At 41.5% G+C, this 26,674-nt stretch overlaps 4 protein-coding genes across 4 annotated transcripts; 1 reads left to right on the top strand and 3 right to left on the bottom strand.

Annotated features, from left to right (window-relative positions):
* Positions 1–29: 29 nt before the first annotated feature.
* Positions 30–5,390, bottom strand: LOC149299277 (fatty acyl-CoA hydrolase precursor, medium chain-like). The gene is made up of 13 exons (XM_089486316.1): positions 5,318–5,390; positions 4,381–4,585; positions 3,810–3,948; positions 3,550–3,683; positions 2,969–3,122; positions 2,751–2,864; positions 2,390–2,485; positions 1,995–2,135; positions 1,536–1,613; positions 1,115–1,262; positions 789–938; positions 333–405; positions 30–210 (listed from the first exon to the last, which is right to left on the bottom strand). The coding sequence occupies exons 1-13, from the start codon at positions 5,388–5,390 to the stop codon at positions 30–32; spliced, it is 1,686 nt and encodes a 561-aa protein (XP_089342442.1).
* A 1,284-nt stretch (positions 5,391–6,674) lies between these two features.
* LOC149299276 (cocaine esterase-like) lies at positions 6,675–11,480 on the bottom strand. Its single transcript, XM_089486315.1, has 13 exons — positions 11,436–11,480; positions 10,828–10,909; positions 10,261–10,465; positions 9,844–9,982; positions 9,597–9,730; positions 9,197–9,347; positions 8,980–9,093; positions 8,767–8,854; positions 8,457–8,599; positions 7,672–7,834; positions 7,406–7,555; positions 7,038–7,110; positions 6,675–6,849 (listed from the first exon to the last, which is right to left on the bottom strand). Exons 1-13 carry the CDS (start codon positions 11,478–11,480, stop codon positions 6,675–6,677), a joined length of 1,662 nt encoding a protein of 553 aa, XP_089342441.1.
* A 348-nt stretch (positions 11,481–11,828) lies between these two features.
* LOC149299275 (ankyrin and armadillo repeat-containing protein-like) lies at positions 11,829–17,961 on the bottom strand. The gene is made up of 9 exons (XM_089486314.1): positions 16,939–17,961; positions 15,711–15,885; positions 15,213–15,350; positions 13,926–14,170; positions 13,568–13,724; positions 13,226–13,373; positions 12,706–12,825; positions 12,038–12,093; positions 11,829–11,938 (listed from the first exon to the last, which is right to left on the bottom strand). The coding sequence occupies exons 1-9, from the start codon at positions 17,959–17,961 to the stop codon at positions 11,829–11,831; spliced, it is 2,172 nt and encodes a 723-aa protein (XP_089342440.1).
* Positions 17,962–24,129: 6,168 nt separating this feature from the next.
* LOC149299274 (GTP-binding protein RAD-like) lies at positions 24,130–25,631 on the top strand. Its single transcript, XM_089486455.1, has 4 exons — positions 24,130–24,484; positions 24,781–24,854; positions 24,950–25,154; positions 25,354–25,631. The coding sequence occupies exons 1-4, from the start codon at positions 24,130–24,132 to the stop codon at positions 25,629–25,631; spliced, it is 912 nt and encodes a 303-aa protein (XP_089342581.1).
* Positions 25,632–26,674: the final 1,043 nt, after the last annotated feature.

The raw sequence follows: 26,674 nt of genomic DNA, 5'->3' as shown, positions 1-26,674 counted from the left end.
GTTACATTCATAGTTAAGAATTACGCAATCTACAGTTCGGAATGGTCAGTCTCTGATAATTTTTGGATTTTCTCAGGAAATGTCTTGGTCCAAAAGTGTAGCCGATTGTCTTTCAGCCTTTGAGCTGGGGTCGGCTCCAGGTTAATTTGTAGATAACTTTCATCCTTGCTATATTCTGTCCATTTTGTTAGTCCTGGTCCATTAGGGTCTCTGTAATTGAGATCAACATTAAGATTAACCCACCAGTGATGGGAAAAACCAATAAGGTTGAGCTGAGAAAAATGGATACAAGTCTACGGTATATACAATTCAATATGGAACACTTTTCGTACCCATTTCGAACAAAGTTGGCCCAGTACTTCATGACGGTTCTACTGAGGTGTTTTTCTTCATCTGTGGCTTGACCTTTAAAGGAAACAGACGGTAATGAAATCTGTCTCAGCGAAAGCTTTGTAGACTGTAAAGTACTTAATTGGTATTAGTCGTTGACTGTCTAGATCTTTCAGTTGTTGCCATCACAGAACCCTCAGTTGGTTTCCAATGGGTAGAAACTAATTGAGTCGCAGTGTGAGGATGGAACCTCCATGGGGATATGGTATTTCGGAATGCTCTGACCTTGCAATTCCAAACCGTTTGAGTCATTTATGAGCCATTACTAAACAGCCTTGTAGTTTTATGACCAGAACTTCCTTGTCCCTGACCCACCGATGTATCTAGATCCAACCACTTCATAAATTAACCAGTAATTTGGAACTAAAATTTGAAATAAACAATAAGGAGTCACTTGCCATTGAATAGATTATTCTCGGCCCAGAATGGAGATCCAAGTACAAACAATAATTCATCTCCGTGATCTGCTTTCACATAATCTGGTTTAGAATCCTTAAAAATTGAAGGACGATGCTGGAATTCATAGAAGTAGACAGGAAGGCCGGAATCTTGGAATAAAAATACAGACATGAGCAGCATAAACAGTAAAAAAAAAAAAAAACAGCAAAAAAAAACCAAGCATTTTCTCATCCAAATTCCTGTAGGACACTCTAATAGGACCTCTTTTGGGGTGGAATTTTAAAATGCTATTACAAGAAATAATAAGAAGCGAACTGCCTCATACCTCGGTGATACTTGGCAGTCTTGAGCGCAGGTATAACAAACGCTAGATCTCCGCACAGATCCAAGAAACGATCTCGGATTTCGGTTGGATCACTCGTGTCACCAAAATATTCCTCCATCGCCAAGGGAATAAAATGGGTTGTGTGGCTCTGTAAGAGTGAGGATTCCAATTAAAAAATGATAAGAAACTGAGAGAATGTTGACTCATTGTAAGAAAAATATCATCGTTTTCTAGGTTTTGTAGAAGAACAGTTCGTTCTAGATTACTCATGGAGAAGCAAGAAAGACATTCAAAGGGCAAGGAGTTCCGGGGAGAGAGAAACTTTTGTAACGATGCCGCAAACAGAGCCCAGAGTCATTATATCCGAGTGTTCAGAAAACACATTTTTAACAGCTATTTCAAGTAGAAGTCTAAATCTTACCAGGAAAGGAATCAAACGCAGCGTTGCCTCTACTGTTTCTTTGGTCATACCTTCTGTTATCCCACTAATATTCATGACCTTCCAAAAAAAGATCAAACAATCATGTGGACCAATGCCGGAAACGCAATGGCAAAGATCCAAATTGGTCTGCCGGCAAATGCGTAAAATAAATGATGTACTTAGGAGGAAATTATACTCATATAACCGTCCATTTTCATGCTTTCAACAAATATTTAAAAAATCCATAAATAAAGAAGAATAACGCGTTTCGGTGCTCAGAGATTTACTATTTTTTTATCCATTTTTTTCAGCAGCAATTGGGGTTTTATAAATTAATATCGTAAGACCTTATGGTTAATGACAGTTGATTAGGAATTAATTCCAGAATGAGTAATAAAGTGCTACATTAGAATGTTCCAAGATTCTAAAATAATACTAATTGCAAGCGGGTATTTGTACCAGTGGAATGGTCCATCCAAATTCCTGTTCGCAGACTCCAATCATTAAAGGGACTCTGTTGTTCTCTTTATTGGCCAAAATCTCTTCAGAGGGTTTGGGAAGAAATACCCCATCTACACACATGGGTAGGGGTACGAATTCCTGTGTAGACAGAAAAGAATGTTACTGTAAAAGAAAATAGGTCCTCTATATGTTTTGTATCATATTCCTTTTCTTTATCTTCTTTAGTGTTCTACTTGTGACTGCTAGAGATAATAAAACTCCATTGGGTTGTGGATATCGCAAGAGCTACTGTAGGTTATCTCAAGGAGGGATTTAATTACTAAATAATAGAATTAAGTACATTTTTATGATTTGTGTAGTATATGTAGTATGGGGCGATCATCTTCTCTTACCAGAGCTTTTAACAGGTCAATCATTTCGTTTTCAGTCTTCTCCTTCAAACACTTAAAGACGACGGCAGAATCACAGCCCGATATGTTGGCGACGGTCTGCAAGTTAAATACGTAGATAAACTAATACGGATAAATGCATTGTATGAAAGAAAAAAATAAATAGATAAATGAATTTCCATCTGTGAAGCATTCAGGATCTATAATGGAAGCCCTGCTTAGAAACCTTTTATTTCTCAACACAGATACCTGTTGTTAATGCAATATCAATATTAATCTATATGATTATTGATCCAACTAGCTCTGTCGGCGTCTTCTAGGTCTACCTATGGTTTGTTCCCTTTGAGGAAGAGTCAGAACGTACTTTGCGTAGAAAATGGACCTCTTCAGGTGTGTTGGCTACAAGTCCCGGCAGCATGGCCGTCCCACTCTCTGCTATAGCTCGGTGGAATAACCCCTTGGATAAGGGCGACAAGACCTAAAAATACCGTATAGACACGATACAGAGAAGAATGTGTAAGACGGGAGGATGGGTAATGAGGTTATAGATTAGATATTATAACTTAAAATGTTGGAACTTACCAGGGCAGCCACGCTCAAAGCCCCTGCCGATTCACCGCATATAGTGACAGACTGGGGGTCGCCTCCAAAATCCTTAATGTTTTCCTGGACCCACTGAAGAGCTGCCACTTGGTCCAATAACCCAAAGTTACCAGGAGCCTCCTTATCCCCGGTACTGAGAAACAGCAAAGACGGGAGAAGAGGTTGCAAATAAGTTATTCCATTAAATGTGGTTACTGGTAAAGCGCATTATATTGGTTGAGAGCCTACTTCATACTCTTGGCCTGTTCTACTTCCAACCTAATAGTCTACCATAATAAATGGAACGAGAAGAAGTCCGGGAGAATCATCATTCTACCGGGAAGCTCGGTTTCATCTAAAAGTAAGACGTTTGGGAAGTGAATCCGATGGAATCCTCTTTACACATGGGTGTAAGACAGTAGTAGGTTGGATGGAACTTGATGGAACCCTGACAAAGAAACTTTGTATCTTTTAATTTCAATACTAAATGTCAGCGCAACTCGCTTGAGGCTTTTGATGGTGATGAGGTAACTCGAGACATACTAACAGGGTGTAGGTCAGCCAGTTTATGGATGGTTTACCTGAAGAAGCCCAGGACTCCCAGTCTGTACTGGATTGCTACCATCACTATATCTTCATAAGCACTGATAGCCGATCCATCACACAAGAATGCTCCTCCCATTGATAATCCTCCTCCGTGTATAAACACCAAAACCTGTCCCCCCCCAAAAAAAGAACTCATCAGAAAACAATGAAACACATGTAAGAGCTGGGGCAGGATCGATCAATGATGACTAATGACATCAGGCTGTGACATCATCCCATTCTGGTCAACACTTACAGGTAGCTTTGAATCCTGTCTGCGATCTGCTGGAGTGAAGACATTGAGGAGCAAGCAGTCCTCGGAAACAGGGGGTAAGATTATCTCTCGCTTCAAAAAGACGCTGAGCATTTCGAAAGAGGCCGTGGGCTGCAAACAGCTAGAAAGTTATAGCCAAACATAGAAAAAGGAGTGATAGAGCCGTGAATAAAACAACAGTGCTGCATTATTGTTTCCCTCTCTCTGAGTGGTTTTGTTTCAGACCAGACAAAAAAACGATATGGGGCGAGGTGCTTATTCTACCCAGAAATCCATGGTTTTGACATGGATTCCTTTAATCTCCTTATATGGCGGTAATCATTTTTTTACCACTTAAATGTAATCAGCGAACTCGTCTTGAAACTCATCAGGTTACTTTGTTAATGTTCTCCTATTTCTGGTTTTCACATATAATATGCTGCCATACCCCGGACTGGACAGCTGGCGTAAATGACCAATGGGCCGCAGGCCGTCAGCGCCCCGTGCCCACCCGATCCGCCGCTGGGTGCTGGCTTGCTACGTACACCATCAAGCGGCCCTGTTTGGAACTTACATGGCTGGCTGTTTCGATGCATCCCTGATGGAGCGCCAAGGCTCTGGGGGCTGTGGAGACGCAAACCTCAACTCTCCAACTGGGGGCTTGGCAAAGGGGACCCCCAAAAACGCATGGACTCTACGCTCCGTGCCTATAACGGACATGGTCCGACCAAGGAGTTTCCCATAATTTGTATCCAACAATGGCCTGGAATCTTCTTGCACTTAAAGAAAAAAGCAGAGCAGATTTTATCGAAGCCAAAACTGTACACAGTAACATTGTGACCATAAAAAGTTCTAACAAACAAAAAATGATTATTTCGCAGAAGAGGTGATATTAAAGATAACGAGGCACCTACGTCCGGAGCAACCCCATGGTTATAACATCAAGGCTAACACGTTATCTACAGAACTCAAAGTACAAGGAGATTCGTGACCCAGGGGCCACAAATTAACCCTTTACACTTTACTAAGACAAAAACATTATTTACATAATTGCAGCACACCGGTTTATTTTTGTTATAGTAAGGTCTCGGGTAGTTGGGTCTATTTATTTAACTTAAAGGAGGATTTAGGGTTATAATAACAGACTCAAGAAAAAATACACGCTATCTTAAGAAAGACCTCTGGATAAGATTAATTTCTATTATTTGAAGGCATTTATTTCAACATTATCCCTAAAACATCGCCAACACTATAATCCCTACTTAAACATAAACGAGGAATCTTAAGCTTGAAAAAAAATATTCATTCTGTTACCGAGAATGTTGGCTGGGTAACGTTTGCTATTACGATAAAGCCTCACGCGAATTGGCACTCAAGAGGTTAATAGTAGGAACATTAAAAAAAAAACAAAAAAAAAAAAAAACGACACGGACGTTACACAATCTTTTGGATTTATTTTTTTCGGCGGAGACGGGCAGGACAGAGGCTTTGCCGAGGTTTAGATATCTCACCTGGATCCTCTGCGGTTCCTTGGGCTGCCAACGCCGCCCAGCACAGGATAAGTATTTGGATCAGAAACCCCATCTGTGTGAAAAACCGGGTCAGCTTTCAGGTCCTGAAGGAGAAAGGGAAGAGTCGCTGCCTAGATATGCCTCCGACGGTGGATGTCGCAACAACAGACCCAAGAACAGGAAGCCCACATTTAAGATTTCCCAACTCTTGGCCAGCATCAGACTCAAAGTTGGCAATCGGCTGTTAAAAATGCCCCTTTTTACTTGATAACAGAAAGCATTGAGAGCTCATGTTACAAGCCTTTATAACTGTAAGTGGTCAATGTACAATCCATGGCATGTGGTCCCTCCCTTTATAAATGTTCTCCCGCCCCCCCCCCAAAACTGGCGTTCAGCCATGAGAACCGTAGCCTGGCCTGAAATTCCTTCATACAAAGGGTGGATGTTACTTAGTTTCCAGCGGACAATGTATCTCAGTGTCAATATTGCCCTAAAAAAATAAATACATCTCCTATTAATAACAATATCAACAATAGTTGCATGCCAGGAAGATGTTAGGTTACGTTGGCGGGTGAGTAGATGGAATTTGGGGAGGGAGAATGAATAAAATAAAAAAAAAATCAGGAAACAGTGCACCTTACAATGCCATACTGACAGCATCAGGTATTATATTATTATTATATATCTAACATTAAAAGTGTCACACACGTGAATCAGATTTATTTTTCATCATTTTTTTTATTTTTTTTAAAGTAAACATTTATCTAGAAAGATGGAATCTACTTGAAATCTTGGATCAATTCTAGCAGACATAATAGTTCAGGAATTTTGGGAATGAAATACAATCCAAACTTGGTGAAATGTTTTTGTACCTGTTAAATGTCATATGTTTTAGTAATAAAAAAATAAAATTAAAAACTGTATTAAAAAAATAAAAAAATATTTAAAAATGCCCACAATTACCCATAAATTATTATTATTATTATTATTATATATGAAATATATCCTCGTTACAAGAGGGAGGCCAAAGAAACCTTAAAGAAACCTGAAGGTCTTAACTCTTTAGCTCCCAGTCTTCACCACCAACAAGAATTATTTACTAGGAGAAAAGATAAACGTCTGGAGTCACAAAAACAAGAGCTTAAAATTCCCTTCAACAGGTAAAACTTTTACAAATAAATTAACAAAAGTTGGCAAATTTTTTAACGATTATTTTAATTCGGGGTAAAAAGACAAACCCTGCAAAAAACAAATCATAATTGAATTTGATCAATAAACTTTAACATTGAATTTCTGTTTTATCATCCAGAAAAGTCCATCACACCACTGATTTTAAAATAAAAAAATTCTAGCGGGACTACAGCTCTGCTTTTTCCCGCATTTTTTGGATTTTCTCAGGAAGAATCTTGGTAAAGAATTCAAATTTTCCTTGTTTCAGCCCTTTTGCTGCTTTTTGTTCCAAATTAATCTGCAGATAGTTTTCATCTTCGTGGAATTCTGGCCATTTGGCTACATCCGGTCCGTTAGGATCGCTGAGGAAGGCAAGATTGACATCATATTTACCATCGGGTCACATAACGCTGACATGATTTTACTTGGGGAATAATAATTAAGTAGTTTACTCGAGGTCTTGGTGACTTTAAATCAAAACACTTCCCGTCCCAAGAAAATGTTACCATGGACACAGTCTCCATCAAGATTGGGTTGGTTGGTGTCTTACCCGCTCCGAGCAAAGTTGGCCCAATAGTTCATGACTGTTCTGCTTAGGATTTCCTCTTCCTCGGTGGCATAACCTTGGAGATAACATATAAATAATCACTAATAATGTAATTGAGAGTTAAAATCACTTGTAGACATTGGAAGGATAAGGATATACATTGGGAGGGTGGTGTGAGGTTCACCCAGTCGACCCAAACAAGCCAGACGCTGCATTATTATAAGTTTTTGCTTCTGAAGACATATATACCCAACGTTCTCCCTCTGGTAACCTCCAGACCAAGACACTTTGTCTTCCTTGTTGCCTTTTGGAAGAATAATTCCATTTGTCTGTACAAATGATAGACTGAAAAAGCAATCAAAATGGCGCACCGTTGAAAAGGCTAGTAGCGCTAATGAATGGTCCACCCATGACGAAAAAAAGTTCATCGGTGTGATCGGCTTTAACATAACCCGGCTTTGAACTGTTGAACATTGAAGGCCGGTGTTGGAATTCATAAAAGTAAACAGGAAGTCCGGAATCTGGCAACATAAAAAACAGACATTCTGTAAAATTCAGCCCGCGCATCTCCTTAAGGTCACAGGTAGTCCTGTCTGCAAATTGTTATATTAGTCTAATGGTTCTGGAACTCGCGCACCTCGGTGATACTTGGCCGTCTTGAGAGCCGGGATGACGAACATAACATCGCCGCATAAATCCTGGAACCGAGAGCGAATTTCGGAAGGATCCCTCATGTCTCTGATGTATTCCTCAAAGATGGCAGGAATGGCGTCAGGGTGGGTTTCATGCATGATTAATGACTGAAACATAACAAATGTGTTTCTTTTCATAGGAACCTTACAAACTTGACACCCCACACCCAAATGTCTGCGTTGGCCAGTGTTTGCCTATATTTAAAATCCCTCTACTTGGCACGGTCAGAGACCACATACAGCCCCTAAACGCTATGTGTAAGTCTGGGTTACACCTATCTTGTTCTTGTAACACGTAGAATATACTCACACCAAATACAAAGTCAACATACTTTGCAAAATTTGCCATGTAGAGAGTAAACCAACATGACATGATCTTCCATCTCGCCTATCTATACATTTAACGTAAACACAAAAATCTTACCAATGGTGGATTGCGAAGAGCTAATAAAGCAGATTGTTTGTCGATTATTCCTGATAATTCCGCAAGATTGAAGAGCTGGTTAGAGAATAAAAATACTACTAAATGATGTAATAATATAATTATGTTCAGTATATTAAGACGTATTATTATGAAGAGTCATGAAATACCAACTCTTGGAAGTGTATCAACACTCATAGAATCTTTTTAATGGTTTCACGCAAAAACAGGTTATCTTGAAGTTTGCAGAAACAAGAGGCGTTGGTGCTTTTTCACAATCATTAGGTCCTAAAAAATAAGGTTCCTTACATTTGGAAGGAGCCAGCCAAACTCTTGATCGGTGACCCCAATCATTAACGGTACGCGGTTGACCTCTTTATTCACCAAAATTTCTTCAGGCGGTTTGAGAAGAAACTCTCCATCCACACAACCAGGCGTAGGTTGGAATTTCTGTGTAGGCAATGAGTTACAAAGTAACTAGATCCTCAAAAAGACTTACTTACTTACTTACTTCTGATCACCAGTGGGAAGGGGACCATCAGGTCTAAGAACTTAAATCTCTAATGTTCAGGATCATTTTAAATAAAAGAGGAAGAACTTGTGTATTGTACCATAGTATTATAGATTCCTAATAGCTCCTCTTTGGTTTTCGCCTTCAAACAGTCCACCAATTCAGCCGGGTCGCAGCCTGATAAGTCTGCAACACTCTAAAAGCCAAAATGAGAAAGACCTGCCTTAAACATGGAACCATCAGAGATCCGAGATCCTCCAAAGGTTTATATAAAACATATAAAATTATTAATAATTATTATTATATAAAAAAATGAATTACTTTTTTAAAGCTCTCCTGCGTTCTAGAATCCGTGATCATCAGCCCCGGGAGAATTGCTGTTCCACTCTCGGCTATGGCTCTATGGAACAAGCCTTTGGATAATGGAGATAATATCTGGAGATATCAGACATGGAGGGAAAGGGGATCAATAACATACTGTAAGTCATTTCAGAGATTAAAGTGATGGATAAACCCGAAAGGTTCAGGTTGAACGTACATGAGCCGCCACGCTAAATCCTCCTGCCGATTCCCCGAATATGGTGACAGACCGGGGGTCGCCTCCGAAATCCTTTATGTTTTCCTGGACCCACTGAAGAGCTTCCACTTGATCCAATAACCCCAAATTTCCAGGTGCTTTACTATCTCCACTACCGAGGCACAATAAAAGAGAGTCTTCTAAGTATAGCTGAAAACCTCACTATTAGTCTAAACGCTGTAATAAAACTGAATTATCGCTATATTAATGGAGACAAAAAAAGCTGTTTGGTCATTTTAGCTGCTGATTAGCAATAAATAATTGAAATAATTCAGCCATCAGAACTGATCGACACAATCAACTGATTCTTTGAATATACTCATCCCATGGATGTATTTCAAGAGTTAATAACGCGATTTACCTTAGGAATCCCAAGAATCCCAGCCGGTACTGAACTGATACAACGACTAGATTTTCATAGGCGCTTAAAGCAGATCCGTCAAGCATGGACGCTCCCCCCACTATAAGACCCCCTCCGTGTATGAACACCATAACCTTAAAAACAAAAGAGATTGAAAATTATTTCTAACATCGAAATAAATATTCAGTTATTAATATTTTGCTGATGTTGGTTAACCAATCCCCCCCCATGTTACTTTATTACTCACAGGTAGCTGGGCATTCTCCCCTCGATCTGCCGGGGTGAAAATATTAAGTATTAAGCAGTCCTCCTCGTTACGCGGTCTGGGAATCTCCATATTTAACTGTTCTGCAGACTGCTCCAGCCATGCCAAACTTTGCAAGCACCTGTCGAGAGAAATAATTTATTTATACATTTTGCCAACGCATAAAAGGGTCATTTTCAGCTAAAATCGGGTAGAAACTCATCAGCAAGAACTTGAGGTTCACCCGAAAACCATCAACTGCAAGAAATAGTGAATTTGCCAAGTTGCCTTTATTCTGGTGTTACATCAATTAAATTTAATTCACGTCAAATATTATAATTTTACTGTTCTATATGTAGCACCATCATATTACGTAGTGCTGTAAATAGAAAAGAGGAAGGGGGATCGTGTGGAACCTACACCGGTGGAACTTGTGATGCGTCTCTGATGGAGCTCCAAGGTTCTGGACGCTGGGGAAGGGCAAATCTTAACTTTCCGACGGGGGGCTTCGCAAAGGGGATCCCCAAAAACGTGTGCACTCTGCGCTCCGTCCCTTTCACCGCCACCGTTTTACCCAGGAGCTTCCCATTTTGTATCGCCAACAAAGGTCTGGAATCTTCGTGCCCTGAGAGCGTTGGAAGCACAAGTCACATCAATAAAGAAACATAAAGGAAAACGTTCACTTTGAAAGCAACTGCTTGGAGCAATTATTGCAACAATGTTTATATACTGGGCCAATCAGGATGAGCAATACTGGGAAAGAGTTCTAACTGAACCAATCTTCCTTCTGATTGGTCCAATTTAGAAACGCTAGATTGCCCCCTTGTTTATAACTGATCGTACCTTGATTAAAGAGAAACAGATTACAGTAAGAATTCTTTAGTTCCGAGGGTTTCTTGCGGTCGGTTTGGACACATTTGTTACCAACGACATAAACGGCACAAAAGCAACAAAGAAAACTCCTTCAGAATCAGCTCAGTGTCTCACCTGGGTCTTCAGCTTCTCCTCCGGCCACCAGGGCCACGCAGCACAGGAGAAATATTGGGAACATGGATCCCATCTGTAAGACCTAGAAGGAACAGTTACTATTTCTAAACTACGTTTAAAAGACAAATCACTTTACGACGTGATGAAATAAATAGAGTAAGGGTGTGTAATCAATCACAGTGACCCAGCAGTCGGTGGCCAAGTTGCATGCCCTCTCTCCACTCTCGCCCTTCTCCGTGGAACAGCCGTGTTGGATGTAGGTGCCAGTCTTTATATCGTGATGGGAGTCAGCGGAACCAATCCAGCCCCGTCCTGTGAACTGAAATGACCGCACGCAATAGTTGGCTCGTGAATCCGAAAGTAAAGTCCAAAGATTAAATAACTGGGAAAAAGTCCAGCTCATTTTGGCAGTCATTCTATCTGATGTGGTAATAAGAGTGGCCGTTGCATAGTGGAAAGGGGGCCATGATGGGCATAGGGGGAAATATTCAAAGGTAATTAAAGGTGTGTTCATTGGACCTCTCAGAGGTAGCGGTCTATATACAGGGGGTTGGCTCAAGTCCGGACCTCCAAATCATCTTCCCTCCTGTTATCCAGACAACATTCACCTCGTTCTTAATGACATAGTATTTGTTGGACAGAAGATCCGCCATAACGGTGAACCCAGGCATATTAACACTATTTATTGCTAAAAACTAATATTAGGGCTAAAACCTGCATAACTCCTAACTCCTCCCTCTAATGCTGCCAGAGCCAGTGGGGCAAAAACATGCAAATGAGCCATGTAGGCCAGATGGAATTCTAACGCATATGTAGCGGTTATTGTAACATTCCGTAGAGAAGGTGGAAACGCACTTTAATGCCTACCTCTATAAGAAACCTCCATACAGTGTAACATACAAAAACAGAAATGTTCAAACGAGAGATAGAAAGAGGCGCCACCATAAGAGGAACAATTTATTCACAAACTGTTACAAAACAAGAGCGGATGAAGGACAGAGCTACGCAACGATATCAAATGTCCCGCTGACTACAGACTCTTTCCTTGAATTTTGTAACTGGTCGCAGTTAGACATGGAACTTTCGGGTGGATATGGGGCAAAATGGCATTCTGGAAGGCAAACACAGAGAATTGTAATCAAGGACCCAATAGACTTATAAACAATGCTACTGCAAAAGAAAAAAAAAGGACTTGCGAATGCTACGTTACCAACGTGGCTCTTGCACTTGGACATAACGTGGATGGAAGACGACTTTTTTCTGCTCCTATGGGGAGATGGAAACTCTCGGTGTGTTATCAGTGGGGCCGGGCAATTATTTCTGAGCTAATAAATAGGCAGGCAGCTGGACAGAGTGACTTTATAGTGGGCCAATATTGTATTAAAACCCCCTTGTTGGCTATACAGTTTATTAACGTAACAAATGTTCTCCAAAGCCCAATCGAGCAGAAGGTTCTTGAGGAGCCACCGCTTCTTGGATCCTTGGTCCAATGCAGGGGCGTCCAACCTGCGGCCCTCCAGCTGCTGCAGGACTACATCTGCCATACTCCTCAGCCAGCCCCTTAGCTGAAAGAGCATTATGGGAGATGTAGTCCTGCAGCAGCTGGAGGGCCGCAGGTTAGACGCCCCTGGCCTAATGTAATTCCCGTATGTGCGCTTAAAGTAGACGTATTGTTATAGAATAATTTTTCAGTAAAAATCCGGAATAGTGGAAACCCGTCTAGAAAATCAGCTTGATGGTCAACAAACTCAACCAACATGCAGAACCCTCAGTAGGTCTAATTTTTTAAAGCACATCTTGTATACTGTATATCTATGATGTATAATAAGATTAAATTACAGCCTACTCACTCACGCGATGTATTAATTTAATATTAACCTGGTTTCAGGCACGTTTAGCTCCCTGATGTGGTTCCACCTCTGAAGGAAATTTGAAGACCATTTCTGTTTTTTGTTGTAGTAAATTAAAACCTTCATGAGATGTGGATCTTCTCTGCATCTGTCATTAAAACCGGACACGTTACACGAAACAATGTTATAATAATCGTATTTGGCCTTATAAGCCCCAACAAATACATGGACCTCCTTGAAGATGTTGGACCACACTACAACATGGAGGTGGAAATGTTACGGGCAAGACTAAATGCCTTCACACACAAGCTTGTGTTCTTTAAACGCCCCGCCATACTCTTTTGTTGGCTTATAAGGACTCATAACATAATTTGTAAATGCGTTCCAGGGTATCTTCATTATAAAAGGTGACATCAAGTAAAGTTCTGAGATATTGAGCTCACCAGTTTCAAGAAACATCTCCTTCTCATCTTGATATTGGGACAATGGAGATGTCTTTAACATAGTAGAGAGACTACAGCTTCTCGTCATACTGGGGGATACATTACCTCTTTAAAAGCTGCCTTTCTGCCGTGTGATTGAAGCTCAAGAAACTCAAGGCAATAGCCGCGGATCCCTTAACCTGGTCTGAGGGACCCCTCAAATGTTGACACAGCATCCTGACAACATCTATGGAGACCATGGCTGCTGGAATCCCTAAGAGAAAGAGACTCAGGAATAAGTATTTATTGCATTACGGCCGATAGTGGCTGAAGATTATGAGGTCCTCTCCCACGCGTAGTAGATGCAGCTCACTCATCATGGAGATTTGTATAGATATAAAAACAACAGCACGTTGAATTAAACTTTCAATTCAATATAAACTCTTAAACACTACTGGTCCGCGTTACCTGCTCGGGTATGAGATAGTCGGGCCACGCAGTCTGCAGCCAAAGCGACAATGTCACCGGAAGATGAACCATCCAACAGACAGACCAGCATCTGAATTCCAGTGGCACTGGTATACGCAGGGTCCACGTCTGGAATAATTCTCGCCAGAACGACGACCTGTACGGAGGAAAAGAGCTTTAAAGTTACTACCTCATCCACAGTCTCTTCTTGAGAATCAAAGACCACCTTGTTGTAGTCAAACATACTCATACCAACGCTCACTCATGATCTTTGGATCTGTAGGTACCTGCTAACTGGCACCAGGTGGCGTTCCAATACATGTCCTTTGTATCTTCTTACAGAATTTGTTTTCTTTACCTGGAAAGCAGCGTGAGCTCTGTAACTCAAATTGGTCGAGTGGAGGAAAGGTTCGAAGTCGCCCCAGTGGACCCCTCCGCTCTGCACGATCTCCCTCTGTTGGCTCCTGCTGTTGAAGGCAAACGTTGCTAAGGCAGCTCCAGCGAGGACATGGACCTCTTCGTCAGGGGAGCGGAGCAGCTGGAGAACGTGTCTATAACTGAACCCTGGAATCTTCACAAGTACATCAAGGTTCTTAGGGTGACCTGTGAGAAGCAACACATAGAGACATATACATGATTACAACGCATAAAAGTATCCAAAGGTCTTCTGTTTCATAAGAGAAGTCACACGGCTCTTCCATGGTTACCTTTCAAGTACTCGTAAAAGTCTTTTGAATATTAGTGTAACAATATGCGTGATTAATAACGATAACTTATGTGCTATAAACATAAAAAAAACAAATAATAATATCATATCACTACGACTATTACCAATCATTATTAACGCCTCCTGTGATTACAAGTCAGAATTTACTTTTTTTAATTTAAGTTTTTTTCCCCCTCTGGCGGAAGATGATTGGTTCACACAGGCTTAAAAGGGGGAATTAATAACGTTTTACCACCGAATGCAAACAAGACAAAAATGAGTAAATTAGTACATTTTAAACCAAAAAGAATAACACTTAACTTAAATAATAAACAATGTTTGGGATAATGCGTTTCTTATTCTGTTTCTGATCATTGATATTATCGCATTTTTTTGCATATATTCTATAAAAATAAAATATTTGAATTTTCCTCGTCGTGTCCGTTACGTCGTCCTTTTATAGTATGGGATACATGTCGACCTGCGGCCAGATCACACGACAGTTTCCAAAACAATACCGAGGCATGTGTGCACACGTCCAAAAAAAAAAAGAAAGAAAGAAAACCAGAGATTAATCTCGTCTGCCACAAACCCAGGTAAAATATTAACTAGCCTTTTTTTTACGCCTTCACGCGACGCGGCGATACCGGTCAAAACAAACCCGGCGGAACAATATCGCAAAGCAAATATTTTACTAAATAACCACCGTTCTATTGTCGGGGCTGAAAAGGGACAGGAGTCGCCGTTGTGTCGGGTTTGCAGAATGGATCCATGAGTTTTTAACCCTTTCGGAAAAGTCTGAATTTAGGGACAGAACTGGAAACACAGTTGGGTACAAGTTACATTGTATTTGAAGCCGGTTTCTTCCAAGGTTGGCTACTAACAAGAGATAACAGCGTCTTTTGTCTTCTCCGCATTGTCCTCTACGTGGATACTTACCCAGTACCGATGCCGCAATCGCAAGAGCTGCCTCCACCCGGATATATCGGGATGGAGAATGAACCATCAGCCCAACCAAGGACTTCAGTCCTTTAGAGTTGGCGACCGCTGTCTGGTTTCTGCTGTTAGGAACGTAACCTAAAACATAAGATATAGGGCTTTCACTAGAGCCTCCAGATGAATATCTCAGAAAGAATACAAATAATAGTAAATAAATGTAATCAAAATATAATGTAAAAAATCTTCAGAATGTAACATTTTTGCCGTAGAATGCAACACATTCACAGTTTTATTTCTGGTTACCATGTTAAACAGATAAGCGTGTTTCAATATGTCACCTATGTTAAGGTAATCGTTATTATTAATATTTATTGCTTTATATGGCACCATCACCATGTACAATGGGTAATCATTTGCTCGTAAGTTTTTTTTTTGTTTTTTTTTTGCATGTTATCCCTTTACGATAGTCTGCGTCGGTGAAATCTGCCTTGTACATACCTACGCCGAGGCAGATATGACGCAGAGCTCGTACAGCACCAAGCACCACGTTCTCCCGGGGAGATCTCAGGAGACGTACCAGGTGATGCGCACCGTTCACCGACGCCACCGAATTCTTCACGTCATATGGCCCTTGCGCAAGGACACCGATCCCTTTGGCTCCAATCAGGTTGAGCTTATAAGATGGAGATGAAAGAAACTCAACCAGCAAACTTACCCCTAGAAAACACCACACGGTACGTATTAGCGGGATCCGTCCTGAACGCTTCAATGCATTACTGGGTCCACTCCTTGGACAATGCAAACACAATAAAACTATTCACGCTAAAGGGTAAGATAAGGAGGACTCCAATGTACCTTTCATAATGGAGAATATTTTGCCGAATTTGCCGTATAACGAACCAATGTATCATTGGTCAAAAGAAAACAAACGTACGCAATACGGAAGTCCTAGTCAGTCGCCGTGGCCGCCATTTGAACTACACTAAGAGGAGGAGAACGTCGCTATCTTAACTCAATGTCATTTTCATTTATTTCTTGTTTCCATGGCAACCCGGACTGACGAACGGGATTTAACGAAAATGAAAATGTTGGACGAAGTTTGTTGAATACGAAGAATTTTGTTCCCCCGCCGGTGCCCGAGTCTGCTCACAACCCTACTGGCGTCTCGGGGCAACAAAAATCCCAGGTTCTAAACAGAAGAATTATCCAAACCTATCTTGGCTGCCATCGATCTCTGAGTTTCTGCGTCGGCGTCGGCCAAAGCCCACAGAGTCTGGGCGATTTCCTCCTGCGCACGCTGAGACCGGCTCCTTTTCAGTAGTTGTATCAGAGGAATAGCGATGCCAGACTCCATCATAGCCTTCTGCGCCTCCAAATTGCCTTCCACAAGCCTAGAAAACAGCACAGCATGTATCCCTTTTTATTAAAATGACACATTTCCCCAGTTTTTTTCTAAGAAAATGATAATTATTCAAAAACACGTTGGTTTTTCCTTAGTCCTTCTCTGCCAGGAGGCTTCAAAACACGTTAGAGTTTGTTTTGTCCTTCAAACAAAGAGACATTATTCATCTCCTTACAGATACAAAAAAAAAATCTATTTTTTTCATCCTGATGACAAAGTTTGTATAATTGCAGCGATAAATACGGATAAAATCAAACCATAATGACAGGCAACACGTCAGCCCTACAAACATAACGACGTGTCTTACCTGCACACGGACCTCACTGCAGACGTCTGCACGTCCTTATATTTTGACTTTAGCATCTGATGAAGGTAAAATCCCACGTTTTCCCTAATGAATGTGTCCTGATTTTTCTGATTCTCGGCAGAAACGCATCCCACGGTGTCGCTCCACGCCACCAGCAAGGCTTTTGATTGACATTCCCCAAAAAGTTGCACCAAGTGCAGGAGAAGACCCGCTTGCCTCCCGAGTGCTTCTTTATAGACCGGCGAGCCCACGGCCAGCAAACCTAAAATCTTTAAAACAGGTAATAAAACTTCTTCTTTGTTCCCATAATCAATGTTAGAAATGACTTGCGTTAAAGCCGGGATAATATCTGCAGAATATGCTTCTGTTAACTCTTTCTCCGAGGCCAGTTCACAGATGAAGTCCATCAGGACGGGCAGAAGTTGACCTGATCTCGTTACCATCAGAGACACTAGTAGTCTGGAACCCTCGTTTTCCAGTATCTGTCTCTTTGCTTCTTTGCATCTCAGGGTACTCTTTAACAAGTTTAAGGCTACTTTTCTAACATCATCTGAGAAGTTATTCTTAAGAACATTGATCAGCCCAGACACCAAGCCCTCGGCTACGAAGGTGTCCATCTCGGAATCGTCTAAGCGACTTGCCATCTCGAAAACGGCAGCGCAACAGCCGAGGATCTCGTTGTCTTTGTCAGACCCTAGCAGGGCGATGAGTCTTCTGCAGACGTTCAGTTTGGGATTACGGAGGTTGAGAAAATATCCTAGGAGGCTAAAGTGTCCACGAAGGGCGCAGATCTCTACCACCCCTTGGTTCTGCCTATTGACAAATGTAACATCTGCACCAAAATTGACCAACAATGTAACCATTCTTTGGCTCCCGCTTAAAGCTGCTAGTAACACAGGAGTGTTTTGGAAGCTGTCGTCGCTCACGGTCTCGAGTATCTCTGGCCCTGTGGTCTCAACGAGTCTTTCCACCAGAGACAGATGGTTCCTGTAGGCTGCGTGATGTATCGGAGTCCAGCCATGATCGCTTAAGTCCTCCATAATGGCTATACGTCTCTGTGAAAATGTATACACATCATTGCATGGTATGTGACCTTATCCAGACCCCCATCTGGCACACTGGTCGGAGGCTGGAAATGCCCGGCCACGTGCTACAGGAGCATATGGCTCACAGCCAGGCATGGCCAGTCACCAGTTTGGCCATGACCTTGTCTGACCCCCAGACTATTGACCATCATTGAAGAACATAGTAATATTAGCTAAATAGAATCCTGGCCATTTAAATGTATCAACAGGAACATCGAAATGTACTAAATCTAAACAATATACTAACGATTTAATGTGTCAGGTGTGTAATAATGAGCTTTAAGGACTAGTAAGATCCTGATATATCAGCGATATATTTGCACGCTGGCTATTTAGCAAAATACAACTCCCATTATCCTCGGCTGGTCTAAAAGTAATGAGAGTTAGCCCTACGCATGTCTACATTCTAAAAGTTTCCTGATTCCTGTCTGCTACTGGAGCTTCAGGGATATATACGTTAATAAAACTTCATTGATGAGCCGGACAAAAACACATACAGCTATGAATTAACCCTTTAAGATCCAATGGCTGGTACAAAAACTATGGCATTGACTACCTAGAGTTCAACCGGAAGAATAAAAGAAAGCATTGTCTCGTAACCGAAACGTTAATTAAACTAAAGAAAAAGAAATGAAACCAATGAATGGTGTTAAAGGACTTTAACCAGCGGGCAATTATATTACTCACGCCCAAAAGAAACCACGTGGGTAACGCAATACTTACCCCCTGGAAAGGGGGCAATTAAAAGCCTCGGCAAATAATAATGTCTATCAATTTTAAAATTCAGCTGCAAATACCCATATTAAGTAATAATCTGACCCGTGCAACGTGTAGAGGTTTCTATCCTTGATTTTAGGAACGAAACAGATACATTGTTAACCGCGGTGACACACGACGTCACGTGCGCAGTACATGTGCCGTGCATCATACAGAGCTGTGGATTCATTCCTTTCTTCTCCAAAGCGAAATCAAACAAAATAACCTTGAATCGAGCAAAAAAAAAACCAAACAAACAACCAAACAAACAAAATAAAAAAAAAAAGCCAAGTTACGCATTGAAATATTTGTTCCCGGTGATAATTATGTGCTAAGCAATGCAGGTGGGCTTTATGCGGCTGCCTCGGATAAAAGCCCATTGTGTTGCGAGCGCAAAGATTACGTCGGCCAAAAACGCGAATTAAAAAAATAAAACCGAACCTTCAAACTTTATAACAAGACGCGGCTATATAATACTCCTTGGTGACATGTGATTAAAAGGTACTTCTGACCTGATTGTGAGGTTAGACAAAGAGGTGGTAGAGGTGTGAGGAGCTCGGTCCATCTCATGGAGTACTCTGATGGAATAAAACACAGCAGGGGTAAGAGGGAGGGTATTACTGGGCTGGACGGGGTAATAGTGTCTGGAGTGTGTGTCAAGGGCTTAGCAATCGAGTGAGTGATTGCCACAGCCCTTAGCAACTCATCCATGTGTAGGCAGTTTGTAACGTTCTGCTCCCATGGCACCGACGGACCTGCTCCAGGATTTCTGCTCTGGTGGACACTTTGAAGAGCCAAGTCCTGATGGTCACTCTCTCACGGTACAAACTAGGAAAACTATTTAAAAAAAGGTCAACGGACTGAATTACAATCAAAACCCAATAACCGCGCGCCGTGGCCCAATTACGCCGAGTCTGTGAGCGATGCTCCAAGGTTCCAACGTGAATCAATCTACAACCGAAAGGGTGACCAAACATTCTACGTCTTCGTTAATAAATAAAAAACAATAATGCATAATGAAATAATCCTGGTATCCCGTACAGACAGCCTGTTAGAAACCGATTCCTCAACGTGTGCGTGTTTTGGCAGTGGAACAAAGCGTAGGACAAAATAAAAACATCTCCAACAAAATCATTAGGTGTATCTGGTGTTCCGCGGAGATTAATCTGTCGCTTTGAAGGAGGCTCGGAGTATTTGCAAAGGACAAATGATAAGAATACAATGCGGCCGTCTCTCGCAAGTTTAAAAGGCAGGCTGTCACTTGCCAGCTTTGGACAACCTGATGGGCTTTGTTGGAGATGAGCTTCAGGCGGCAGGCAAACACATCCAGAACAGAAACAAAGTTGCAAATATTAGCTTGTAACATTGGCATTGCTTCCTCAAACAGCGTGCATGCAGTGAGAAAAGTCGCGGCACGTTAGAATGTGCAGGCTGTTATTAGCACATCACTGCCTGCACACAGGTGATCTCAACATTACCTTCAACTGTCTCACCTGTGACCAAGGAGTTACCGTAGAGGCTCTGGAATTGCCCCTACCCGTGCTCAGGAACTACGCAGGACAGCTGTTTTTTCCACCAGGGGGCGCTGTGATTTCACTCATGGTTACAAAGTGCGCGTTATAATTTGTTGGAGTTATTACATTATAACAGGACAAAGAAAAGATTTGGGATTAGCCTAAATTCTCGAGCAACTCATCTGATATTTCTCTGCTATATGAAGAAACACAGCCATACTTATCATTTAATCCATAAAACTCTCTATATACAGAGAAACATAGATATAATGTCATCGCTGGTGATATCTACCAAGGTTTCATAGTGTTTGTGATGCTCCATGCGAGAGCACCAAGCAGATTTAAGTTACTGTGTGCCAGGTTTACTGCATCTTGGTGCTGCTTATTACTCCATTAATGTAAAAAAAAAAGCTTAATGATTTTTTTTTTTTTTTATCCAAAATGGCTGGAATAATATTTTAGACGGAGCAGTTGGCTTCCATGTGTTGCATTGTGAGACACTTTGTGACGATAAGGTTTATTATAAATGCTATATATGAAAAAATGTGTCTTAACCATAAACATGTCAACTTGGCATTATAAATTTTGTTTTTCATGCATGAAATATTTCCACTTTTGTATCCTGGTCTTGTTCCAGGATTGGGCCTGGTCAGATGGTGAGTCTAATTGTAGAGAAACCCAAAACCTGATCAGTTGTCTTAGAACCTGACCTAAACAAGGGACCCCAAACCTGATCAGTTGTCTTAGAACCTGACCTAAACAAGGGACCCCAAACCTGATCAGTTGTCTTAGAACCTGACCTAAACAAGGGACCCCAAACCTGATCAGTTGTCTTAGAACCTGACCTAAACAAGGGACCCCAAACCTGATCAGTTGTCTTAGAACCTGACCTAAACAAAGGACCCCAAACCTGATCAGTTTAACAAACCTATAACTAGTTTAATTTTGAAGCTTGGCTTATAACATATCCTTATTTGCAGGAATACAGGAGCTCGCAGATGTGGTGGATCTCCAGGTCTCATATGCAGATAGTTCATAATAATCCCATTATAGTTAGTGACTAATAGTCTTTTTAAAGCACCTCATTGTTTATAGTCGCTTAGTAATGCCTCTGATTATCTGCATCCCAGTCACCCAGACTCTGTATATATGACTAACGCCTTTTTTCATTTGGGTTTTTTCGTGCTTTCATTCTTGGTTCTATTGATCAAGGAACTTCAGGACTCCGGTTACCATATAATGAGTTATACAGGCTCAGAATAGGCTTGTGTTACCTGTGATCTTGAATCTTAATGAATAATTGTTTTGAGACAAACTCAGGTTACACGAAACCCAAGCCATTGCTGATCACCTGACGAGGCCCTTGGCTTCCCAAACGGAATTCTCCATTCCTGAAAACTTCGGCCATGTTTGACCTTCAGCCATAGACACCAGGCTTCTTTGTGATGTTGATACTTTGTTCCGTGGTTACACTCTTCCGAACATTGGGGGGTCATATGAGTGCACCTATGAGCCCATTAAAGATTGGATTTTCTGTAAAGCGTGACCCTTTTTAACCTGTTAGATGGGTAAATGATTATTCCGGGACCCCAAGAATTTTAAACAAGAATCATTCTGCTGCCAGGAAGTCTGTATATTTTTGTGTTTTGGTTACCAATGTAAGCAGGTCTTTTATGACAGTCAGGTTACAAAAATAAATCCAACAGCCGGGGTTCTGCTGACTCATGGAGGGGGAAGCTGGAGTAGTAGCCAGCAGTGGATGCCCCGCAGCCGGCCCTGGAATGTGTAGAGTGGTCCTTGTATTTGTTTTGGCAGCCAGGATATCAGACATTTCCAGAGGGCCTGTGTGTCATATCTAGAGATTGACTCTCTCTCATGTCACTAAACCGGTCCCATTTGGACGCACAGATGAGACGGTCAACATTCGCCAAATGGAGATACAATGTCACCCTGCTGTTTGAATGACTTCCATGTTACTGCATTGGTTCGAGATGTAACCCAATAGGGGCTCGCGTCACCACCCACAGCAGTCACCATCCTCTGGGAATAGAGACAGCATGATCGCTCATCGGCTATCCGACCCCTTACAGGAAGCCAGACACGTATGCTCACTATACTGGGTGACTGAAGGGGTTAATGACCCTAATTCGCACGATGCCCCCCCACGGCGTGAGCCCAATGCTGCATCACAGGAGATGTCAGGAGGCAGCCAACATGTGTGGTCTGAATCGCAACCAGCCAGGGTGTTATAAATCAAATGACGGTTCGTTAGATCATTTCTGGATCGGAAGTCCAAGAACCTGCATTGGCTGTGGCTTCTTTGCCAGTAGTTAGGGACAGTATGGGGTATGTTTGCTGGCATGTGAAGGGTTAATTGTCCAGTGCAATGGCAAACTCTCAGCATTCCGCAATGTTGCTTTAACGGGCGATGACAGAACACTGATCCCCGGCAGCTATTGTGCTTGATCCGTACCTCAACCAAGTTGGTTTATGTGAACGTTTAACCCTTTCATTACAACTTTGGCATACAAAAGAATTCATGTTCTTTGTGAAACACAAATCAGCACATTTTGCAGTTATAACAGCACCTGGATATAAGTGTATATATATATATATATAAGTATACGTTTTATACAATGAATGTATTTTATTGCAGACCATATTGGCTTGTCTCTGGAAATAAGCGGATCGGATCATAGAGGGAGGCAGATGTTAGGAGCTCGGGATACCAATCCTGTAAAGCCAACAGGAAGCATCGGCGAGGGTCTGACTAAGCACTCAGCCTGTGATGTCACATTCTGTACCGATATGGAAGTTGGGAGGATCCAGGCTTCTGATAGGTGGGCATCACCGTGATGTCACATAAAAAATGTGAGCCAGAAGCATACATAAGAAGGGAAGCTCAGAGCATGAGGATCAGAATCCCCAAACCCTGCAAAGAATATATTTCTTCCTCCAAGGATATTAAACCATCATAGGATCTCTGGAAGTAAGTGCTTATTTTATCTCTCTTTATGCTTGCTTTTATTAGTTTTATAAAAAATTACTGTTTTCTATAGAAATAAAAAATAATAAAAGTGATAGAAAGCTAAAGCCAGATGCTGCAGCCGTTCTAATCTCCCTTCTCAAACAATAAATACTTTTTATTCTGGAATTAAAAGGGTTTTAAGCACTTTGGTTAATTATAATGAACATGTAGCTGTTACTGAAATCATAAAATGTATCTACGTATTAAATGTTATTTGCCCTCGGAATGTGGATGGGGTGGTATTAATAACCATTAAAATGACTTTGATGATTCATTTATGAGTAAGATTCTGATTTAAAGATCATGGGGGCTAAATAAAGGCACAAGTAAAACGATTGTCGTTCCGATAATTTATAGGGAAAAAAAAAATGTATATCTTGAGTTGGTAATTTAATTTAACCCATTTAACCCTTTAAGAGAAAAATCTTGCATTACAAGGGTATAACAACATGCTGTTGTTTGCTACAACATAACATGATTTATAGGAAATAATATGTATATTCGTATGTACAGAGCAATGGTTTGCTGGCCTGCACACCGGTGAATTTGGGTGCTTAGCTACAGAGAGGGTGGTCGATAAATTGAACAGCCTCCCAGCAGAGGTGGTAGAGGCTAATACGGTGAGGGGATTTAAACATGCATGGGATGGGCATATGGCTCCTGAATCTAAGACGAGACCAACAAAAGATTAAGGTTTGAGTTCTTACAGCAGGAAGAATGGGCTACGGTACTTTGTACAGCAGGACACCTGAGCGTAGATGGCTTTGCGCATGTTTTTGTAACTTCAGTAGTTAATATACTGTGTTTTTTCCACTCCTCTTAGAAATGACCCTCAACCGCAGCGATCGGCTGAAGAACTTGGAGAAGAGACGCGGTAGCATGCCCTTTTCCATGCACCAGCAGCTGCACCGGAGAAGCATGCCGGTGGATGACAAAGAGCTGCACGGCAACAACCCTGCAAGAGACCTGGCTCACCTGGTCCGTTGTCCGTCTTACAACCCCAACGATAAACACCGCGAGAGCTGGGCCTCCGACTCCTCTGACTCGGTCATCTCCTCCGGCAGCGACTCCGACGACCACGTGTTCAAAGTGATCCTGCTGGGCGAACACGGAGTTGGAAAGTCCAGCCTGGCCAGGATCTTTGGTGGAGTGGAGGATCTGCATGATGTTGAGGAAGCAGGTGAGACACGGTTATACAGTAGGAATTTTAGCCCCAAAAGAAGTGGCAATATAAGTGTGCACACCCTTGCACTAGCGCGTGAAGCTGATGTCTCTATTAGTTGTCTACACGCGTACGCTGCGGTTTGTAGAAGCTCCAGGTTATTATTAGACGCACTTGGCAGTCTTCTGACACTCGTCAGGTCCTTTATGACAGCTTATCAGCGGAACACTATCGTGAACATGAACGCGCGCTGATAACGAACCATTCGACGGCAAGTTTCCATTATTCTAATAGCTTTGTTCTTTCTTCTACAGGTAATACGTACGACAGATCTATCACGGTGGATGGAGAAGAAGCAGGTCTCTTGGTGTTTGACATTTGGGAGCAGGTACGTTGCTGTTCGTGCAGGAACTTATATACCCGTATCCATACTCAACGTTGAGTGTGTTTAAATAACGACGCACTTTGACCATTGTGTTGCAGGATAATAATCATTGGCTCCATAACCAGTGCATGAAGATGGGAGACGCGTACGTCATCGTGTATTCCGTCACGGACAAAGCGAGTTTTGAAAAGGCATCTGAGCTCAGGATTCAGCTGAGGAGAGCGAGGCAAAGCGAGGACATCCCTATAATTCTAGTCGGAAACAAAAGCGATTTGGTGCGGTCCCGAGAGGTCTCAGTAGAAGGTAAGGGTTGGGTACCATGTCCACATCCTAAGTCGGTGAAGGTTGTGCCTGATCAGTTATTGGAACCGAGCCGATCGATCAGTGATATCCAAAGAACGTAGATTGCAGGGTGCCCTCGAACGAGCATTTTATGCGTCGATAGCGTAACCCAGAGATATTAAGCATCCGATATCTAACCTGCTCTCTTTCCTTTATGCAGAGGGACGCGCATGTGCCGTTGTATTTGACTGTAAATTCATAGAAACCTCGGCTGCCCTCCATCACAACGTCAAGGACCTCTTCGAAGGCATCGTGCGCCAGATTCGATTACGCAAAGACAGCAAAGAAGACAACGCAAGGCGAATGGCCAGCAGCAAGAGACGAGAAAGCATAGGCAAAAAGGCCAAGAGGTTCCTCGGGAAGATTGTAGCCAAAAATAACAAGAAAATGGCATTTAAACAGAAGTCCAAATCGTGCCACGACCTATCTGTGCTTTGAAAAGATTTAAGGGGCGACGTGTATCCCAGCGGGACTGAACAATGACTTGACTTGGAATGAAGATGTAGAACCTCCGTTCTCATTTCTAATCTATGCCTTAATAATCCAGATTATGAAATTGCATAAAGATTGTGAATTTGTGTTAAAAAAAAAAAGGACGATTTCGTATTCAGAGAGCGGAAGACGACGTTTGGATTTGCAACGATCGCAAAACAGATGTCCAACAAAATCCTGCAGTCCTTGTGAAAACGGTTCATAAAAAAAAGTGAAAAGATAAAAACCACAGACTTTTGTGTTTAAAACTTGAAATTTTGTACGCAGGCTCGTACATGCATAAAATATTTTTTTCTTACGGCCCGTGTATCTGAAATATCACATAGGCACAGAGACTTCTCAACTGAATTGTAGGCTACTAACATTTTTGAATTGTACTTGCACTTACATTAACTGTTATCAGATGAATTTATTATTTCTTTACATGCAGATTTTATAATAAACTATTTACTGTTAAAAAAAAATGCTTATATTATATGTTCTATTTGCTTTATGTTTGAATGTACGGTGGTGTTTTATGGTTTTCATTCTTCATGACCCATAACTATAAAAATATAGGTTGGAGATGAAAGTTGCTGTTAGATTCAACGGGGGTCAGCCAATGGGAAATTCAATCTCTGCCCAGCTTTATTTTTATTGGCTACACAGAGTGTTCCGTTTTGGAATGTTGTGATACACTTACGGGTCATTGAAATTTAGCTACATATATGAACCAGGAGTAGAACGTATGACTTTGTTGCTTTACTCTGATTGGCTGCACACAGTGTTCCATTTTGGAATGTTCTGATACAATGGATCATCAGAACTTAGCTATACATATAATATATATTATACATATATATTATATGTGAAGTAGGAAGAGAACATATTGTTTTGTTCCTTTACTCTGATTGGCCACACACAGTGTTCCATTTTGGAATGTTCTGATACAATTAAGGATCATTGAAACTTAGCTATATACATATATATATATTTAATATATTATATAG

The sequence above is a fragment of the Sceloporus occidentalis genome, unplaced genomic scaffold (genome assembly GCF_023333645.1).
Source record: "Sceloporus occidentalis isolate IW3139 unplaced genomic scaffold, rSceOcc1.0.p SCAF_29, whole genome shotgun sequence".
NCBI lineage: Eukaryota > Metazoa > Chordata > Lepidosauria > Squamata > Phrynosomatidae > Sceloporus > Sceloporus occidentalis.
This window is presented reverse-complemented; position numbering and strand designations above follow the sequence as displayed.

Coding starts and splice junctions, on each gene's coding strand:
- LOC149299277 (XM_089486316.1), bottom strand. CDS start 5,390: ATGGGGTTTCTGATCCAAATACTTATCCTGTGCTGGGCGGCGTTGGCA. Junction 3,684..3,809: donor GACAGGATTCAAAGCTACCT/GTAAGTGTTGAC, acceptor GGGGGGGGACAG/GTTTTGGTGTTTATACACGG. Junction 3,123..3,549: donor GGAGTCCTGGGCTTCTTCAG/GTAAACCATCCA, acceptor GCTGTTTCTCAG/TACCGGGGATAAGGAGGCTC.
- LOC149299276 (XM_089486315.1), bottom strand. CDS start 11,480: ATGGCGGATCTTCTGTCCAACAAATACTATGTCATTAAGAACGAG. Junction 7,111..7,405: donor CGCTACTAGCCTTTTCAACG/GTGCGCCATTTT, acceptor GTTATCTCCAAG/GTTATGCCACCGAGGAAGAG. Junction 6,850..7,037: donor GCCAACTTTGCTCGGAGCGG/GTAAGACACCAA, acceptor TGCCTTCCTCAG/CGATCCTAACGGACCGGATG.
- LOC149299275 (XM_089486314.1), bottom strand. CDS start 17,961: ATGGAGGACTTAAGCGATCATGGCTGGACTCCGATACATCACGCAGCC. Junction 13,725..13,925: donor GAGCTCACGCTGCTTTCCAG/GTAAAGAAAACA, acceptor TCCTCCGTACAG/GTCGTCGTTCTGGCGAGAAT. Junction 11,939..12,037: donor CAAGTGCAAGAGCCACGTTG/GTAACGTAGCAT, acceptor TTTGCCTTCCAG/AATGCCATTTTGCCCCATAT.
- LOC149299274 (XM_089486455.1), top strand. CDS start 24,130: ATGACCCTCAACCGCAGCGATCGGCTGAAGAACTTGGAGAAGAGACGC. Junction 24,855..24,949: donor TGTTTGACATTTGGGAGCAG/GTACGTTGCTGT, acceptor ATTGTGTTGCAG/GATAATAATCATTGGCTCCA. Junction 25,155..25,353: donor CCGAGAGGTCTCAGTAGAAG/GTAAGGGTTGGG, acceptor TCCTTTATGCAG/AGGGACGCGCATGTGCCGTT.